Source organism: Staurois parvus, unplaced genomic scaffold (assembly GCF_062004578.1).
Source record: "Staurois parvus isolate SC_StPar_1 unplaced genomic scaffold, SC_StPar_1.0 ptg000031l, whole genome shotgun sequence".
In the NCBI taxonomy this organism is placed as follows: domain Eukaryota; kingdom Metazoa; phylum Chordata; class Amphibia; order Anura; family Ranidae; genus Staurois; species Staurois parvus.
Window position 1 is genome coordinate 395,144 of NW_028317827.1, and position 21,631 is coordinate 416,774.

Consider the following 21,631-nt stretch of genomic DNA (forward strand, 5'->3'; position numbering starts at 1 on the left):
GAGTCTTTTGAAAACCTTTTTATAGCCACAAGATTTGTAAAATGCAGGAAAGAAAAATGAACCAAAAAGGCTTTATTATGCAGCTGGTTCAGGGACACAGCGCACCGCCGATCGCTGCACGCTCCTGGAGCCACGCACGTGCGGTGAGAATGGAAGGACGTCATATAACATCCTCCCAGAACGAAAGAACCACCTTGTGTCCGTCATATTACTATGTGGCGGGCGGGAGGCATTTAAAGTTTGTGTGGTACATTCATGTAAAAAGCCAATGTGTGATTTATGAGAAAGCAGCTCTGTTTCACCTGTCTTAGCCTTTACATTGCATTCTGGTTCTGTGGATATGTATGCATACACTTTTTTTTTCCTCTTCAACTACTTGCCTACCGAGCACTTTCACCACCTTCCTGCCCAAGCCAATTTTCAGCTTTCAGCGCTGTTGCACTTTGAATGACAATTGCGCAGTCATGCAACACTGTACCTATATGAAATTTTTATCATTTTTTTTAGAACACAAAAAGAGTTTTCTTTTGGTGGTATTCAATCACAACTAGGTGTTTTATTTTTTTTTTGCTAAACAAAAAAGACCGAAAATTTTGAAAAAAAAATGTCTTTGTTTCCATTATAAAATTTTACAAACAGGTAATTTTTCTCCTTCCCTGATGTGCATTGATGAGGCTGCACTGATAGGCAGCACTGAGGTGGCACTTTCTTAAAAAATAATGTACTATTATGTACTTCTCTGTTTATAACAAAACAGGTTTGAGCCTCGAGTCCTGCTTTGACAAGATTTTACATTTCAGGTCAACCAGAGAGACAGGATATACATATACAGACATCATACCAGCATGTTCTTTACAGTGAGATACCAATAAAATCAGAAAAATGTCTTGCCTCAGTGTTTGTGTAATAGGTGTTCCATGAAGATCGGAGAGATTCCTGTCCTCCGATATCCCACATCAAAAAGCGAGTGTTGTTCACAACAATTTCTTCCACATTGCTCCCTATTGTTGGGGACGTGTGCACCACCTCGTTCATGGAACTAGAAGACAGACAACAATGCAATGCTAGTAAGTATCACGCTTTAAAAATTCTTTGTGATTAACCACAAAACAGTAGTGCTAAGTGGTTGAAAATGGCTTCCTACTGTGTGGTGTACTTAATCATGTACACCATGAAACAGGAGGATTTCAACTAAAAGAAGAGGTATCAGCCCAACGGACACATCCTAAGTTATGTCCCTTGTGCCAATTTTTGTGTTTTTTGTCTGCACTTGGGCTTTAATTTAGGGGAAAAAATATAAAGAAACCCCTACATCAATGGTCAAATCAATCTAAAGAAGGCCATTCATTTGAAATATATATATATATATATATATATATATATATATATATAATACTTTATCTACCAAAAGATTAGAAATCCTGTTCAGCCCCTCCTGTAATACCACACCACCCAATACCTCCATACCTTTCATGTGGCTCATTTTCCTAACTGCTCTCCATTCAAGACCTGCAGCCTTTATTGGTCTTCAGCATGCAACACTTCTGGGAATGTCAGAAGCCTGTGACCCGATGTGTTCTGTGGTTATATTGTCTGCCCCCTACTGTGTCCCTTAGTGAAACAGCATCCAGAACCACAGAATACAAGGAGGGAAAAAAATCATCCAACGCTTCCAAATGTGTTGAATCCTAAAGAGACTGTTGAAGGCTGCAGCTCTTCATTGGTCACAGGCTGCCAGAGAGGAATGTATAATTCCAATTCCATTTACTAGACATTGCTTTGGACAATTTTTTTTTAGGTGGAGACAAGAGCTGTTAAAGTATGTTCAACACTTTCCTAAGAAAAAAAAAAGGGCTGCTGAAAGACAGCCAGATATTTGTATAGGCACATTGCCTGGGCCTGAGACCTGTTCAGTCACTTTGCAAACTAACATGCAAAAAAAAGGATCTCTTGAATTCTGGAAACAGTAACGTGCCTTCTGTTGTTCAGTTAAACACATACTTACAACTGATATAATATTGTTGTTTTTCCAGCATTATCCAGTCCCACGATAATCACTTTGTGCTCTGAAACACAAAAAAAAATCAAATTCTATTACTATTCTAACATTTTATCTCCCACAAAACACACACATATAATATGCCAATAAAATGCAACGAAACCTGTGCTGATAGAAATATTGAGGCTGCATCATGGGAGGATCACTTCCCTACACCTGAAGTACAAGGTACCTAACAGAGAGCCTGTGGATGAATAGGGTGATGGTGGATTGAAGGTATCAGGAAGATGGCAAGCTATGAGTTTAACTCGGTCCTGAACAGGAAAAAGTGCAGGTTAAGTCACAGGTTCACTTTCATTAAATAATACCTTGCAATCATGAAGGTCTTGTTCATGCACTTCCTGTTACTGTTGAAATGACACTCCCAGTCTCCCAAGTGTGCTCCTGTGTTGTCACATGAGCTTCTGGAGGAGACTACTATTTCTGCACACATTATGCAGGCATGGTCTACTGCTGTTGCCCTGAGAAATGCCATACAGCCATCGCTAATGTGCATGTAGGCAGGAAATCTCAGAAAACAGACTGTAGGAGACAGGGTGGATTAAAAAAAAAAAAAAAAAAAAAAAAAAAAAAAAAAAAAAAAAAAAAAAAAATCGGATTTTTTTTTATTTAAATCGGATTGTTTTTAATAAAATGCTTTTTGAGGAAAATATATTACCATCCAAAGGTTATTCCATCATGAAATAAAGATTAGTTTTTTAATTATGTAGAATAAGGCTGTATATGTTTAATTTTTTTGGTAACTAATTCCATTAATCCATTCACAATGTCATGCTCTTCCAGAGGTTTTTGTAAGATTATTGGGCAGTTTCTCTGCCTACAAGATATTATCACAGATGCTTGGTTTACTTTTGCAGTTCTCAAAAGACCTTAATCCTAACTTCTACAAACCTATGAATACAGAATCAACCCCTTCAGTGCTAAGTTTCAAGAAGTTCAGTAAATAGAATAGAAACAATATTTTTGAAACTAATGCAGGCCATAGATGGGGAGAAAAACGGCAGATTTTTCTTTTAAAAAACGAAAAATCGGTCGTTCAAGTGGCCGACGTTACCATCAATGGTAAAAAAAAAAAAAAAAAAACGGCCGATTTTCATCCCGTCTAGAGCCGGCAAAAAGTGTCCCTGCAGAGAGCTCTGCTATTTCTTTGACAGTTCCTTGACATTTATAGAGGTTGCAACAATGTATCTATTTGTTTCCATTTAGGATACAGATGTTTTTATTCGGAAACAAATAGATACAATGTTGCAACCGCTGTAAATGTCAAGGAACTGTCAGAGAACTGTCAAAGAAATAGCTGAGCTCTCTGCAGAGACACTTTTTGCTGGACTGGAATTCCTCTTATTTTCATCCTACTTCTTCTTCTTCATCCTACTTCTTCTTCTTCTTCATCCTACTTCTTCTTCTTCTTCATCCTCATCCTCTTCTTCATCCTCATCCTCTTCTTCTTCATCCTCTTCCTCTTCATCCTCTTCCTCTTCATCCTCTTCCTCTTCATCCTCTTCCTCTTCATCCTCTTCATCCTCTTCTTCTTTTTCTTTTTGTCTTCCTCTTGCAGGTCACTGCTCATGCGCAGATTTTTTATCGGTAAAAAAATCGGCCGATTTGCCCACTAATTGCCGCGAAAATCGGCCGATCGGCAAAATCGGCCGATTTTTTTCCAACTTTACCGAAAAAAAAAAACGGCCAAAATAACGAAAAACGGCCGACCAAATCGCCCACTAACGATCCGAAAATCGGCCGATTTTATTTTCGTCCGAAAAATCGGCCGATTTTCGACCCATCTATGGCCTGCATTAGTGTGAGGAGGAAGGGGCTGACAGTCTAAGTTTCTTAACCGTTTCAATACCGTGCAATTTTACACCTTCCTGCCCAGGCCATTTTTCAGGTTTCAGCGTTCTCACACTTTGAATGACAATTGCGCGGTCATACAACATTGTACCCAAACTAAAATTTTATCATTTTCTTCACACAACTAGAGCTTTCTTTTGGTGGTATTTAATCACCGCTGGGGTTTTTATTTTTTGCTAAATTAACAAAAAAAGACCAAAAATGTTGAAAAAAAAAACACATTTTTCTTTGTTTCTGTTATAAAAGTTTACAAATAAATAATTGTTCTTCATAAATTTAGGCCGAGATGTATTCTGCTACATGTTTTTGGTGAAAATAACCCAAATTAGGATGTATTTTTTAGTTTGTAGGAAAGTTATAGAGTTCACAAACTATGGTATAGATCTGAATATTGATCAATCCTGAAGTACTGACAGCCAATCTAATTTCTTGAGGTCCAAGAATGTCAGAATAGTACAGATATCCCTCAAATGACCCCTTTTTGCAGAGTAGACAGTCCGACGTACTTCATAAGAGGCATGGCGAGTTTTTTGAAGTTCTATTTTTTTGTCATAATTTTTCGGAAAATGAAAAAATTAAAAAAAATTATTTTCACTATTTTTTTTTTTTTTTACATACTGTCACCAGTGCAGTACAGCATCATCATATAACTGGCATGGCGGTGAACAGGGACACTGACTGGTGACAGTATGAAAAAAAATATATATTTTTTTTTTTTTAATTTTTTAAATTTTTTTATTATATTTAATTTTTTATTACATTTTTTTTTTTTTAAGATTTTTTTTTCATATTTTACTATGACCAAAGTAGTACAATGTTACCATAGTAACATTGTACTACTTTGGGGAAGTGATCAGTATTTTTTTTTTTTTTTTTTTTTTTTTTACACAATTTGCTTATAGCAAAGAATTACTTTGCTATCAGCAAGCATTTACCTGAATGAAATCGATTCATTCAGCTTCTTCTTTTTTTTTTTTTTTTGTGCTTAGCTGTGATTTGGTCACAGCTAATCACATGACATGTGCATGTGATTAGCTGTGACCATTCACAGCTAGGCACTAGTATACAATGGATGGCATCATGAATGAAGCCATCCATTGTATACAACTGTCATGTGACCTGCTGTGATTGGTCACAGCAGGTCACATGGTACCAGCAACGGGAGCCGCTACTCGGATCTGTCATCGGCCGTGTCCGAGGTGCACGGCCGGTGACAGATTGCACTGCTGCGCCGCTCTGCATTAGCGCAAACGGCGCATGTGCGGGAGCACGCCAAATGGCGTGCACCCGGAATGAAGAGACACTTCTGAAGCCGCCAAACGGCCATTGGCCGGGTGGCTAATGGTTAAAATATATATTTTTTTTTTGTTTAGCCAAATTAGTTAACAAACATGGATGTTTAAGCAAATAATATATGCTGTAATGTTATTGTTTCAGCTGAATAAATCTATTTAAATTGTTATTATTAAGGTAATGATTATTTTTCTCCTTCCTAAATACAACAGAAAAGTTGTCCAAATATATTAAACTGGGGATAAAAAAACTAATATGAAAAGTTGTTATTCTAAAAATCTTCATCTACTTGCATATTAAAGTTATACCAGCAAGAATTAGTCTTTATGTAGAAAACTAGGATTTAAATCAAGCCTTACTGACTAGTGATTTAAATCAAATCCACCCTGGTAGGAAATCAGCAGCACTGAGTTACAACAAATGAAGGAAAACAGAGCTATGTTTTAAAGTATGTCAATTGTTTACAATACACAGGGGTTTATTTACTAAAGCTGGAGAGTGTAAATCAGGCTGACTTCTGCATAGAAACCAATCAGCTTGCAGGTTTTATGGCTAAAGCTTAACAAGCTGAAGTTTAAAGCGGATTGTTTTCTGTGCAGAAATGAGCCTGATTTTGCACACTCCAGCTTTAGTAAATAAACCCCATTAACCAAAAGGGTGGAGTATCTGGCTGCTCATTCCTATATGCATGCATTCACCCAAAGAACCCCCAGTGGGACTTTTATGCAGCAATAGGATCATACATATATTGGAAAAGACATTTGGTTAAAAAATATTTTTTTATCAACTTTATTACATATACATTTCCATTGTAATGTTAAATACATGATTTCTAAAAACAAATACTGCTCTGACAGTATTGTTACAAGAAAACTCTTAATACAAAAATATGAAAACACACAGAAAAGACACACAAAATATGATGCGTTTCGGTCATTCCACATGCTAGATCTTCCTCAGGGGGCATGAGAGACAAAGGACTTTAAAAGCATATGTCAGAGCAAAAGAAAGGATGACTTCCAAGATGAGAGGCTGGACACCATGCCCCGGTGGGGTGCATCATCCAAGAGGGCAAGAGTGGTCAGATGTAAGTCACCAGACAAGGACTGGCAGAGGGGCACCAGAACATCCCCCCCAATGGGAGGTGTCTTGAGCAGGCCAATGTATGGAACAAATAGAGTTTCACTTGGTAACAACTCAAGGAAAGAGTGGAAAATTTGAGATATTAATTTCTCCAAAGGAATGGAAGTATGTCAAATCCCATGGAACAAAGACCAAAGTGGCACGTAACACAGGTCTGCAAGGAAGCACAAAAAAAAGGGTGCTGTAGGGAACAAATCAGGGTGGATTTGATTTAAATCACTAGTCAGTAAGGCTTGATTTAAATCCTAGTTTTCTACATAGACTAATTCTTGCTGGTATAACTTTAATATGGAAGTAGATGAAGATTTTTAGAATAACAACTTTTCATATTAGTTTTTTTATCCCCAGTTTAATAGGTTAATCATTCATATTTGGACAACTTTTCTGTTGTACTTAGGAAGGAGAAAAATAATCATTACCTTAATAATAACAATTTAAATAGATTTATTCAACTGAAACAATAACATTCCAGCATATGTTATTTGCTTAAACACACATCCATGTTTGTTAACTAATTTGGCTAAACAAAATATATATATTTTAAGAAACTTAGACTGTCAGCCCCTTCCTCCTCACACTTAGTTTCACTTTCTTCTTGTGCAGATCTATTCCGCTCCAAACAATCAGAAAAATATTGTTTCTATTCTATTCACTGAACTTCTTGAAACTTAGCACTGAAGGTATTGATTCTGTATTCATAGGTTTGTAGAAGTTAGGATTAAGGTCTTTTTCTTAACTCTGTTCATGTTATAACATTTTTGCTGTGAAGAAGAGGCATGTGATCTCCGCTGAGTCAAATTCAGTTTTGAGAACTGCAAAAGTAAACCAAGCATCTGTGATAATATCTTGTAGGCAGAGAAACTGCCCAATAATCTTACAAAAACCTCTGGAAGAGCATGACATTGTGAATGGATTCATGGAATTTATTTACCAAAAAAATTAAACATATACAGCCTTATTCTACATAATTAAAAAACTAATCTTTATTTCATGATGGAATAACCTTTGGATGCTAATATATTTTTCTCAAAAAGCATTTTATTTAAAAAAATCTGATTTAAATAAAAAAAAATCTGATTTAAATCAAAACAATCCGATTTAAATTTAAAAAAAAAAAAAAAAAAAAAAAAAAAAAAAAAAAAAAAAAAAAAATCGGATTTTTTTTAATTTTTGTTTTAAAAAATCATTGATTTTTATCCACCCTGGAACAAATCCACCAAATCATCAGAGTGAAGCACAAACAGCCTGAGAGTCAGAAGACCAAGATGTATGATCCTATTGCTGCAGTAAAGTCCCAATGGGGGTTCTTTGGGTACATAGTAAATAAGCCCCAGTGTTTTAGCAAAACTAATATGTCATTCAGTTAGAGTTTACATTCACCTAAAAGTGGACTAGAATTCAAAATGTTTAGCTTTAAAGAAGGGGGTGCATCCCTTCAAATGCATCAGCTTGCCAGCACAGCGCCACCGTGTGTATGGCCACGGTATTCCCGCACTAGATTGAGATTTAGTGTTATACAACATCTGTATATATTTAATTTTTGTGAGTATCCATTTGGCTGTATGTTTTGTTTTATACAATAAATCTTCGGTAATGCACTAGGCACGTGCGCACTCCTGTGTGCTTTTTTTACAGTTGTCTACTAGATTCTTCAATCTAAGGAGGGCTGCCTCAACAAAGCATACCAGAAGGATGCTATTCCATTGTTTTCAATGATCCACTACACAAGTAGACTTTGATGCAGAACTGTATGCGCCAGAAGTGTTTATGTGTTTTGTGCATCTTATAGGGAATAGTCTGAAGCGTGTGATCATGTTTCTATGATTGCAACTCTCAGGAGATTTGCTGATGCCACTTTTGTGTTGCTTAGAGTTGTTCTTGCTGGAAAGGAAGTGGTGTTTAAGGACCTGCAGTGCAAGCATCTCCTTGCTTCATTCATCCTGTGGATCAGGGATTTCTGCACCTCTCTTGATACTGCATAGCTGATCTCCAACCAGTCTTCAATTCCAACAGTCATCAAGGAGGCAATTCAGACATGAGAAAGTAAGGCTCTGCCTCTTTACCAAGATAACCGCCTTGGCACCAAGACATAATATGCAGCAAAGCATGGTAAGTAAAGAATAGGAAAATGATTAGCTGTAGGGAACACACAGACAATACTGCTAACTAGCCCTTTGCCTTTCGTTTGTCTTTTCTGGGCACAACTTTCTTGGTACCGGTCCTATTTAACATTTGACACATAGGTCCACTTTAACATAAAGGAGGATGTAAGCAAATGACAAACACCGACTGCATACAGATATTCAGATTTTCCTAGAATTCTGTTGCAACTTTTAGAGAGTTTGTTTTCTCTGTTAACAGGTGATGGGCCAGGAAGTTTTAGATACGACAGCGGCTGTACTTTCTGCAATAGATCTCCTTCCACTAAAGAGATCGATTACAACTGAGCAAGCAATGCGCTTTCCAATGCACATAAATACTAAATCATTAATAGGATCTCAGTGGAGTAAACTGAGCCCTGTAAATCCCACACGGCAGATTAGCAGGCAGGCACTCATCAGGGCATTTTAACAGACGTGAACCAAGTCCCTACCATGCCATCAAACTCTGTAAACAACTGGTTTTATCAGTAATACGCTATAGGAAATAAAAATAAAGGTACATCAGGACGACAGTTGAAGAGAACCTGGCTAAAATGGTTACATCGTACAGTTCAAATTATGTAAAGTGGACCTTGCAGGAAAAATTGAAGTTATGATTTAACAAAAAAGATTAAAAATAAATGCTCATCTTTGTTTCAGGTTCCAGTAGGTACGAGTCATGGCACCAGCCCATTGCAAGAATGCATGTTCATGGATGGCCAAGTGGCCAGGAGGAAGCTGTGAGGGGCAGTGATGTCACCCAATGTCATCCGGTTTCTTGTGAAAACTTTATTTTCAAAGTTTTATTTACAGCTTATTTGTGTGGGGGGCTGGCAGCGAAGTAGACCTTCCCTTTGAATGGTAGGTCAGCTTTAAGGATTGTTCACAGCATGCCCGTTGAGCTGTGTTCTGCTTACCAAACATGTATGGCGAGTCTGCAAACAAAATAAAACCCTAATGCTAGTTCCCCTGCAATAAAAAGCTATCCTACTCCCCTATCTGGAAGCCCGTATTTTCCAACCTCTCCTCTGTTCCAGTGCTGCAGTCTTCGTCCGACTTGTCAGTATTCAACACTTCCAGTAGTATCAGATTCCTGCGTTCCCTGCTGCATGCTTTAGTTCCATCCTCTGTGCCTGTGTCACTACCGTGTCCTGTAGTGACGTAGGGGTCGGAGGATGAAACCACAGCACCTAGCGGGGGGAAGCTGAATGCTGAAGAATCTGATGGAGGCTGCAGCACAGGAACAGAATAGAGGATAGGAGAGAGAAGCAAACAGAAGCAGCTCTTCTATTGCAGGGAACTGGCATTAAGATTTCTTTCTTAGGAGACTCACAGGATCACTTTAAAGTGGACCTCCCATGCAAATGGAAGGTCTGTAACCCTTGCATTATTTTTAAGAAGGGTTTTTTTTTTTTTTTGGTAAAGGAAGATGGTGGCAGGGTCAAGGGCCATGCCAACAAAAACTGATGTTTCATTTTCCTGTTCTGATGCTGAAATACTGAAACACATTCCCCTTAAGGCCCCATGCACATGGGGGTCATCCCAGCAGTGTAGTGCACCCAGGAGGGATAGATGCAGCATCCAGACCCGCTGCCTGCAGCCTGTCAACATCTGTAACAGGCTGAGGCTGGATGGGGCTGAACACTCTACAATTACATTTAGGTCTCCCATGTCTATGGTCTTCTGCATTCTAGGCATTCATCCCTGACCACTTAGGTCCCTAAAAAGAAATGCCACTCAGTAGAACATTCGGCCCTGAGTAGCTGCAGCTAAAATGCCAAGCAGCTAAACAGACCCTTGTGCAAAACAGGCCCTTGTGCAAGGGGCTCAAGAATTCTTCAAAACAGTGTTAAAAAGAAAAATAGGGAACTCAGCTGTGAGAGCGACACCCTGGCCCCAGAGAAATAAAGCTCTAAAAAGATGGTCAATTATTCAAACCACTTTTGGAAAGCCAAAACTAAATATTAGCTTTGGGTGGAGCTGAACATCCACACCAGAAAAAACGCTGCTAGAATCTGAGCAGCAGACATAAGGGACACAGTTCTTTTTTGGGGGTTGTCTTTGCTAGTGTCCATCATAGCTGCAGAACTTTTTTTTCGGAAGGGGCACTGAATGACAAGGATTTAACATAAAATTTTCTTTTTTTTTTTTCATGTGAAGATGAAAAAATAGATAGAAAAAATAGAAGATATGTCCACACAAATTAAATGTGTGGTGCCTGAAGTTGAGCTTTAAAAAATAAAGCAAATAAAATATTATAAAGCAAGCAAGAAGTTAGTGGGGCTGTGCCAGCACTGCAAGGGTTAATAGCTTGTTTTCTGTAAGGGAGAGGAGAAACAGTTTTGCTTACCTGATCCTCCGTTTCCCCAGCAGGCAGCACTCCCCCATGAACTGGCAGTGGACTGTCCCTCGCTGTTAGAGCATCCAGAGCAGCGCTATAGACTCTGCTCTGGTCTTGATGAGGTCAGGACCCTAGACAAGTAAAGGGTGAGGGTGTAGATGCTGTTGGGTCTGATCTAGATGCAGAGAAGAGCGGAGGATTGGGTAAGTATATTTTTTTTTCTAATGTTCCCCTAGACCAGTGGTCTCCAAACTGCGGCCCTGGGGTCAAATGTGGCCCTTTTGCTTGCCTTGATCCAGCCCTTGGAGCCCTAGTCCTTCAACTGACACAAATGACGTGGCACCATTTCTCCCACTGACACCCGACGTTGTTACACTATCCCACTGATACGAGCGAATGGGCAATATTCTTCCCCATAAAACCAATCTTGGGGCATTGTTTACTCTCACTGACCCTGGAGCATTGTTTACTCTCACTGACCCTGGAGCATTGTTTACTCCCACTGTCCAGTCTGCCCCTCCTTAAGCTTGAAGAACAGTAAACTGGACCTTTGTTTGAAGACCCCTGAGTGGGCTCAGCCCCACAGCAGGGATATTTTCTATTTTCCTCGAGATGGGTTTTAGGCGCCCATATGCATGGTACTTTTTTTCCTTGTACCATTAGGTAGGTGCAATGACATGTACAGTGAGATGCATTTTCATGCATATTTCCAATGTGTTTTTGAGTTCTGAATTTGGAGTAGGTTGACCAAGTCATTGACCAAGGCTTGCTAATAGTTAATACTTGCTGTCAACACATCGAAATGCATGTTTTTTTCACGCGATGTCATTGACTTCTATGGGCCTCTCAATCCTGAGATGGGAACAGCCCATCTTTATTATGGTAAATCACATGCGCTTTAGCATTTCAGAACACGTGTTTTTATTATTATTATTGGTATTTATATAGCTCCATCAATTTATGCAGCGTTTTACACATATACTGTACATTCACACCAGTCTCTACCTTCTATATAAGGTCCCTAACTCACATTCATGCATACACATTCAATGGCCAATTAACCGATCAGCATGTCTTTGAAGTGTGGAAGGAAGCCTGGGAACCCAGAGGACACCCACGCAGGCACAGGGAGAATATGCAAACTCTGTGCAGGTAGTTCCATGGTTGGGATTCAAACTGATGAACCCAGTGCTGCTAGGCAGAAGTGCTAACCACTTAGCAACTGTGATGTATTATGGGTAATAAAAACTATGTGTAAGTAGACAGCTAAACACAGCCATATATGTAAACTGTACTACCTGCCAAAAAAATGTAAGGGCTTCTTTACATTTGCTGTTTGAAGGGGGCGTAAAAACAGGCAAGTGTGTCGTGTTTTTACTGCCTAGAATGTCCTGACCATAGCAAAGAAATACATAAGTACAAAGCCACCATACATTCCCTGTATTGTCAATCAATACCCTTCCATACGTTATAAGAGAATACGATCACCAAACATAGCAACCAACAAAGCCAGCTCAGTCTGATAATGTCAAATGAGGTCATTCTCTTCACTCCCCCTCCTGTATGATGTCAGCACTCTGATCAATGCTGACTGTACTTCTTACAGGAAAAGAGTGACTCTGCACAGATTAAAGGTCAGGCAAGATGCAAAACAGCTCATACATGACCATCCAGTGCACCAAAACAAAGATCAACTCACAGGGCATATTACCAATGTAGTGTATGTGACATTCAATAAAAACATTCACTGGTGGTGAATCATTAACTGTATATTAAAATAAAAAATGCACTGACCAGGAAATTTCGAGATTAAATCGCTATAAACGGAGGCCGAATTATTTGCTCAGTATACATTGGATAAATTAACCTGTTAACCAGTTTGGCCTTTTAAGATATTATTTTTAGATTAAAAAACACAAATATAATGGTCTTGGGTTATTTTTATTTCATTTATAACTTTTGGACAATTGTTGTATATATAATAAATGACTATTTACAATCTTTGTTTTACAAATAAACAATTAGCCCTCATTCACACAGGCGCTAAGATCCATACACCACATATGGGCTGTCTGTTTATGCGGCTTTAGCCGCTCGGTGCTCCATGCAGGCTGCCCATGTAAGTATATGAGGACACAGAGGCTGTGCAGATTTTTACAGGCATGCAGTTGAGCGGTACACTGGCTGTATTCAGGGCCGCTCACCCACACCCCTTTCAAAATTAGGAGCAGTGACTATGTTAATGCAGCCGCGGCATCCCCATACACTTACATGGACTACCTGCAAGCAGTACCTAGAGGCGCAAGCGGCATAAAATAACAGCCGATACATGGTACAGTTTATTTTCTTTAGAAAGCAGCCACAGCCCAAGTAGAAAAGCCTGTTCTCTGCCAGTGGCTGCAGAATGGGAAACTTGCTCTCTGGGTGGAAGCAGTGATACGTCTCCTACAGAGACAGACCTTCAGCGCTGTAATCAGTAAAACTGATGTTCTGACTGGGGAGCTTTGATGTCAGCAGGGAGCCTGCAAAAAACTACTGCTTCCCCACAGAGAATAGAATAGGGGAGTGTGTTTGCAGCTGCTGGCAGGGGACTGGCTTCTCTACTTAGGCTGTGGCTCCTAAAGAAAAAAAAAAAAGCACACCGATTATTTTGATGCACCTGGAATGTATTTAGCTGATATAAACGGAAAGTTCAGTTTGGCTTTAATGAGTAACAACTTTTGTTAAGTAAAAGAAAACAAAAAACATTCTCCTCTGAGTGATCCAAGTATATTGCAGGGATTATAGCAAACTTTGTTGTAGATTCCTACCTTTTGTTATTCTGAAGAAATAGCGGTTTGTCTGTGTCCAAGTGGAAAGTGAATCTAAAAGGGAGCGATTTTATAATTATCAAATCAGCTGCTGCACTTACAGAGTTCTAATTTGGAAAGTGTCAGGGTCTGCATCCCTTCAGACGTGCTTTCCCTTTGGGAGAATCTCACCAAAAAAAAAATATATATATATATTTTTATATTTATATTCATTTTTTTGTTGCAGATGATGTTCAAAAGCTGACTTGGACCTCAGTGCAGACTCCTGGAAAAAGCAGTGAGCCAATCACAATCGGGAAATGACATTTCTGGGGTGCATTCTATACACCTTCTGTATACAGAGCACCTCCAGGTTGCATTGCATTTTACAGAAAAGTACCGCACTGCAGATTGGAAAAAAAAAGAGGTAATTTTTAATGACTTGTGCAGCAAATATATATGCCAAGCTATTTTTTTTGTTATTTACTATTTCTTTCCACATGAAAGTGAAGCTACTCTTAGAAAAAGGATTTCTAGCACACTATGAACAAGCCAAAGAACATGCTGACAGGTTTAAGGTTGTGGTATAACTCTTCGTTACACAAAGCCACAGGTTTTCATTATACACCATTATGATGTTCTAGCCACCGGCGTCCTACCAGTTGATAAGGAGGATGTCAGCTGCCTGCACAGCATCCTTGTTTAACCCTCCCCCACCCTCTCTGACAGTACTGGGGTCACATTAGCTCAGTGATAGAGAAAAAATGAGGGAGAAGAGAAACACTGGAATACTAGTCAGTACCAGTGTGCAAAAGTGTATTTGCTTTGGAAGAATAAATCACCTCTAATGTTGGGTGTTCTATGTGTGTGGATGTTGCCGAGTTCTAGAACACTATTAGAATAGTTTTTTTACATTTTAGAATGGGGTGCCTCAAGACTGTCCATAATTTTAAAGGGTGCCTTGGGACTGTCCATAATTTTAGAGGGTGCCTTGACTGAGAAACACTGGTATAACTGGCTGAAACTTAATGTCAAGGGTCCTCAAACTACAGCCCACCAAAGACATTTATCCGGCATGCCGAGCCGGCCAAAGGAAAAAAAAAACAAAAAAAAACAAAAAAAAAAAAAAAGGAGCCTGCCAGCAATTAGCTAGGCTGCTCACTGGGTCCTCGGCCATGAGGACCCAGTGAGCGGTCACCTGCAAGCCCCGGATTTCACCTGCTGCAGCCAGAGGAGCAACAGGACAGGAAATGAAGAGAGCACATCAGACACCAGGTACAGTGCACTGCGGTGGCCACTGCGCTACAGAGTACAGTGCACTGCGGTGGCCACTGCGCTACAGAGTACAGTGCACTGCGGTGGCCACTGCGCTACAGAGTACAGTGCACTGCGGAGGCCACTGCGCTACAGAGTACAGTGCACTGCGGAGGCCACTGCGCTACAGAGTACAGTGCACTGCGGAGGCCACTGCGCTACAGAGTACAGTGCACTGCGGAGGCCACTGCGCTACAGAGTACAGTGCACTGCGTTACAGAGTACAGTGCACTGCGTTACAGAGTACAGTGCATTTTAAATATTCTATTGTTTTTCGCACTACATAAAAGATATGTGCAGTGTGCATAGGAATTTGTTCATATAGTTCGGCCCCCAACAGTGTGAAGGTCCGTGAACTGGCCCCCTGTTTAAAAATTTTGAGGACCCCTGTTCTATGTTATGTAAGGGATGAGTCCCCTGCTCCAAGTACAGTTGTGCTCAGAAGTTTGCATACCCTTGGAGAATTGGTAGTGTACAGTATGTACCATTTTTAAAGAAAACATGGAGCGACCAGGCAAAACATGTTCTTTTATTTCTTCTGGGATTCACATTCGGTAACTATAGGTCATAACAGAACGACACAAACATAAAACAAAACATGGCAACAAGTAAACAAATAAAAGGACCCGTTCAATAGTCTGCATAGCCTTAGTTCTTAATTCTGTGTATTACCTCTTTAGCATCAATGACAGCGTGCAGTCTTTTGTAGTAGTTGTCTCTGAAGGCCCAAATTCTTGCAGGTCATATAGCTGTCCATTTGCCTTGGCAAAACGCCTCCAGGTCATGCAAAGTCTGTGGTCATTTTGTATGAACCGCATGTTTGAGATCTCCGCAGAGTGGCGCAATGATATCAAGGTCAGAAGACTGTGAAGGCCACTCCAGAACCTTCACTTTTTTCTGCTGTAACCACTGGAGGGTCAACTTGGCCTTCTGCTTAGGGTTTCCCCATATTGTTAGAGCTCACACAACCCTAAAACATCAATGAACCACCACCATGCTTCACAGTGGGGATGGTATTTTTGTTGCTATAGACCTTGTTGACCCCTCTCCAAACATTACACTTATGGTTTTGGTCATGTCACTCTAGATTACAGTGTGCCTGGAGCTGTGAGGCATGTCAAAGTCTTGTTGGGCATATTGTAACCGGACTTTTTTGTGGCATTGGCACAGTAAAGGTATCTTTCTGGCAACTCGACCATGCAGCTCATTTTTGTTCAAGTATCATCATATTGTGCTCCTTGAAATAACCAGCATATTTTTTTACTTTGCTAGTTTTAAGGGATGATGGCAGCTACAGACCCCTTTTCACCATATTCTTGAAATTGAAACAACCACACCGTCTTTTTCCAGAGCAGCCTGTATTTCTCCTGAGGTTTCCTGTGGGTTTTTCTTTGCATATCAAACAATTCTTTTAGCTGTTGTGGCTGGAATCCTTCTTGGTCTACCTGACTTTTGTCTGGTATCAAGAGATCCCCAAATGTTCCACTTCTTAATAAGCGACTGAACAGTACTGACTGGCATATTCAAGGCTTTGTCTATCTTTTTATATCCTGTTCCATCTGTATAAAGTTATATTACCTTGTTACATGTCTTTTGACAGTTCTTTTCTGCTCCCCATGGCTCAGTATCTAGCCTGCTCAGTACAACCACGTGAGAGCTAACCAACTCACGGACTATTTATACACAGACATTAATTGTAATTTAAAAAGCCTTAGATATGGGAAATTAACCTTTAAATTGCCATTTTAAGCTGTGTGTGTCTGTACCAAGGCCACACATTCCAGGGTATGTAAACTTTTGATCAGGGCCATTTGGGTGATTTCTGTTATCATTAGGATTTAAAAAGGAGCCAAACAACTATGTGATAATAAATGGCTTCATATGATCACTATCTTAACAACAACAATTTTCTGCTCAGTTCCTTTCATTTTTAGATCAAAGGATTTCAGGTTGGACGGTCCACTTAGGGGTTGGACATCAGCCAGTTCATCAGAACTCGCTCCATGTATTAACATCTAAGTGATCGCAAACCTCAGAAATGAAATCTCAACAAAGCATATCCCTCTAAAGTGTTCCTAAACCCCTGACCCTGCATTCACTATAACTGGTCTCCCACAGTACACACAACATGGAAATGGAGTTTTCATTGTCCTCTCACTGCCCTATGAGATTGCCTAACCCCTGACCCTCTGTCTGGACAGTGCTTATTGGCCCTGTGCTGATCACATGCACTCTCCCAAGACAAAGAAAAACTCCTTAGCAATACACACCAAACTGAGCATGTGCAGAGTGCCTCCTAGGGCTCTGTACTATTAGCAGATGGATAGGGGACTGTGGATAAAGGGGAGGAGCAGAGAAGACAGGATCAAGAATTCTTTTTACACAATGCAGAGAATTAACCCCTTAAGTTCTACAGTGTGTATAACAAGCATGCTTTACTGCATATACAGACTGATTTTACAGTTGTGGGTTTAATAACACTTTAAGTGTTTAACTTCTGACACCAGAAGAAAAATGGTGACGGGGGAGGGGCCTCCAGAAGATTGAAAGCTTCAGCTCTGTGTGATGTGTGAAGCGGGGGGGGGTGTCTCTTCCCTCCAATCAGCTCTTGGGACTCTCCTCACTGAGCTCTACAGAGTGCAACTGCAGCTCTCCGCCCCCTTTCCCTGAACTCTCAGACCAGTTTTTTAAAATTCAGCACTTTAAATGGAAGTAGAGAAGAAAAGACTACAGATAAACAAGTACAACTGTTGTAGGAGGATTTGTAATGTGTATCACCTGAGGCCAGTCACTTCACTGGGTATATGTAAGGGTGTACAACCACTTTAAATAAAAGGCAGTTTTTGTAGCATGATCAGCCATATTTTAAAGATCAGTGCTACAATTGTATGATTTCTGCTATGGTATGCAAATGTTTGAGCACAACTGCAATTCTCTTGTATACAGATTAGTACACTGGCTTATTTCACCTGTTTTATTCCACTAATGTCGCCTGTTCAATTCATCGTATGTCCACTCTTCTATTCAATATACACCACCTATGTCATTCCACTAAAGCTACCTGCTTTGTTCTTCTGTCCATTGTTTTATTCTATGTATGTCACCTGCACACACCACATGCAGAAACCTACACTAGAAAAACGCAGGTCTCTGCAAGACACAAAATTGTTTACTATGTGCCTGGTTCACACCAAAACACAGGCGTGATGTGAAGTGTGGAGCTGTGTGGCATTCTGCAGTATGGCTGCAGTTTAACGAATCTAAACTGAAGGAAGCAGACATCACTGCACTACATGTGTCAGGCAGTGAAAAGCCATAACCCCCCCCCCTCCCCCAAAAAAGGATTATGAAAAAAATTAAAAAAATAAAACAAATTCGAACAAATAACAAAAAAAACTGTAAAAAAAGAAAAAAAGTGTAAGGCCTCATTTGGACTTGGGGTGGTGGTGAGGGGGGGCAGCAAAAATGTGCAAGTGAGCCACATTTTGATGTCCAGCAACCTCCACCCCCCATAAAGCTGCAATAGGCAGGGAATGGGGGTGTTTACATGGCGCGGCCACGATGCTTCGCTTCGTGCCTGCGGCAAAATTGGCCTGACTTGTAGTGATCGGCAAGTGGCAAGCCTGCCAAAAGGCTACACATTCAAGTCAAAGGGAAAGTGTCGCAAACATCCCGCAAGGGCAGCGCAGTGATGGTGGGGGACAGAACGGCGGGCACCGATGAGGCAGACAGGGAACGGCGGGCACCGATGAGGCAGACAGGGAACGGCGGGCACCGATGAGGCAGACAGGGAACGGCGGGCACCGATGAGGCAGACAGGGAACGGCGGGCACCGATGAGGCAGACAGGGAACGGCGGGCACCGATGAGGCAGAACGATGACACAGGATGTGTGATCAGTCTGTGCAGGTACGGTGTGACAGAGGCCTCAGTCCATCATGTCCCCCACTGTATTCCCCTGGTCCCCCTCTTCAGCCCATCACGTCCCCCACTGTAGTCCCCCCCCTTCACTCTATCATGTCCCCCACTATAGTCCCCTGGTCCCCCCCTTCAGTCCATCATGTCCCCCACTGTATTCCCCTGGTCCCCCTCTTCAGTCCATCATGTCCCCCACTGTAGATCCCCCCTCTTCAGTCCATCATGTCCCCTACTGTAGTCCCCTGGTACCCACCCTTCAGTCCATCACGTCCCCCACCCTTCAGTCCATCACGTCCCCCACTGTAGTCCCCTGGTCCCCACCCTTCAGTCCATCATGTCCCCCACTGTAGTTCCCCCTCTTCAGTCCATCACGTCCCCCACTGTAGTCCCCTGGTCCCCCCCCTTCTGTCCATCACGTCCCCCACTGTAGTCCCCTGGTCCCCCTCTGCAGTCCATCATGTCCCCTACTGTATTCCCCTGGTCCCCCCCTTCAGTCCATCACGTCCCCCACTGTAGTCCCCTGGTCCCCCCCCCTTCTGTCCATCACATCCCCCACTGTAGTCCCCTGGTCTCCCTCTTCAGTCCATCATGTCCCCCACTGCAGTTCATCATGTTCCCCCCTGTATTCCCCTGGTCCCCCCCTTCTGTCCATCACGTCCCCCATTGTAGTTCCCTGGTCCCCTACTTTTGTCCATCATGTCCCCCACTGTAGTCCTCTGGTCCCCCTCTTCAGTCCATCATGTCCCCTACTGTAGTCCCCTGGTCCCCCGCCTTCAGTCCATCATGTCCTCCACTGTAGTTCCCTGGTCCCCCCCTTCTGTCCATCATGTCCTCCACTGTAGTTCCCTGGTCCCCCCCTTCTGTCCATCACGTCCCCCACTGTAGTCCCCTGGTCCCCCTCTGCAGTCCATCATGTCCCCTACTGTAGTCCCCTGGCCCCCCCCCCCTTCTGTCCATCACGTTCCCCACTGTAGTCTCCTTGTCCCCCTCTTCTTCCACAGACGACTCTTCTATCTACATGAATTCAGTACGATTTCCTTTCCATGAAGTCTTCTTTCGTATAACGTGGATCAATCAAATTTGAATCTCTATCCAAGTCTAAAAGAAATAAAGATGAATGTCCGGCTGACACCGGGGTGTCTGCATGGTGTCGCTCAGCGCGTTGTCATTCATTGTGAACACACGGTACAACGGCGCACACCTCGCGGGTTCACTGGCAAAGGTAATTCCTAATCAATAGGCGGTCTTAGTGATAAGCGCTTCACAACAGAATGCTTAGGTGTGACTGGAGCTCCTTATGGCAGCTCCATCACTGTGAGGAGCACTGCCACCACCCTGGGGGAGGGGGACTGAGACCTCTCCCTGGAAAGTCTCTAGCTAGGTTTCCAGCTGTCGGGCCATGCTGGGAGTTGTAGTCCTCCAGAGCCAGGTGTCATGTAACTCTCCTGCAGGCATGAGGGGGTGCGGGGCCTCTTACCCTGGTTGCTGAAAAGCCTCCATATCTTGGTGAATAGGATTCCCATGCTAGAAGGCTTCTCCGTCCGCTTCACTGGGCCGCTCCTCCCCGGGCATCACACGGCCCTCAGCTCCGCCATGTCTACCGATTACACCCCACACTGACACTCAGCCCAGACGCACTGCTAGTGACGACAATAAAGATCTCTGCTCGCCCTATTGACCTCCACCTAGAGACACATACTTGTCATTAATTTGTCCCCGATAGCGGAGACATGTTTCTTGAGTCATTTCCTTAATTCATATCATTTTTTGTTCTTCGACAAAATGGCCGCAACCACTAGCACACGATGCGCTTATGGAGACGATTTTCGCACCAATAAATAATGATTGGCTCATATCAGTCAGAAAGTTTTGCTAGAGTATGTAAAAGTGCTTTATTATTGTCTGCGATTTCCAGGTCTGGTTAGACTTCGGCTGCCATGTTGCCAGAGTCAGAACCAATGTATTGCGATGATCGTGTATCTGCATTCCAGCACTCATAAAATTACGTTTAATTAAAGGAATACAGATTGAAATTATATTTCCAGTAGCCACTTGAAGACCAGGCCTTGTTTGACACTTTTTGTTTTCATGTTGCAGTCTTTTTTTGCTAGAGAACTTCTTAGAACCTCAAACATGATATGTTTTTTTAAAGCAGAGTTAATAGAGAATAAAATGGTGGGTTTTGCAATTTTTTATGTAATTTGCACAGAGATTTTTCAAACACAATTTTTTGGTAAAAAAACACTATTGAATTATAATGCAAAAAACACAATACATAACCCAATTTTTAGGTTAAAATATGAAAGATGATGTTATGTTGAGTAAATGGATACCAAACATGTTATGCCTTAACTGCCTCCCGCCTGCCATATAAGGAAATGACGCGCGCAAAGCGGTCCTGGGAGGACGTCATACGACATCCTCCCACTCTAACCTCGCATGTGCGCCCCCGGGGAACATAGTGGATCACCGATCAACGGAAAGAGCCGATGACGTCGGCTCTGTCATGTGATCAGTTGCGTCCAATCACAGCTGATCACACGTTGACAGCTCGAGAGGAGAGCCGGTAATCGGCATTACTCAGAGGGGACATCTACACTGATGATCATGGCACTAATGATCAGTGTGCCCTGATGATCAGTGTAGCCCCATCAGTGCCACCTGTTAGTGTCCATCAATGCCACCTGCCAGTGCCCATCAGAGCCACATCAATGCCACATATCAGTGCCTACCAGTGCACATCAATGCCACATATCACTGCCTACCAGTGCACATCAATGCCA

At 41.7% G+C, this 21,631-nt stretch overlaps 1 protein-coding gene across 1 annotated transcript in view; it reads right to left on the reverse strand.

The window, feature by feature from the left end:
- The window catches only part of ARL5A (ARF like GTPase 5A), a 36,281-nt gene extending 15,766 nt beyond the window's left edge, over window positions 1-20,515 (reverse strand). The window contains exons 1-3 of the mRNA XM_089659462.1: window positions 20,326-20,515; window positions 2,006-2,066; window positions 892-1,039 (exon numbers count right to left, since the gene is read on the reverse strand). Of these exons, the coding sequence (XP_089515588.1) occupies window positions 892-1,039; window positions 2,006-2,066; window positions 20,326-20,371 (255 nt within the window). The 5' untranslated portion in view covers window positions 20,372-20,515. The remainder of the gene's footprint in view (window positions 1-891; window positions 1,040-2,005; window positions 2,067-20,325) is intronic.
- Between the last annotated feature and the right edge of the window lie 1,116 nt (window positions 20,516-21,631).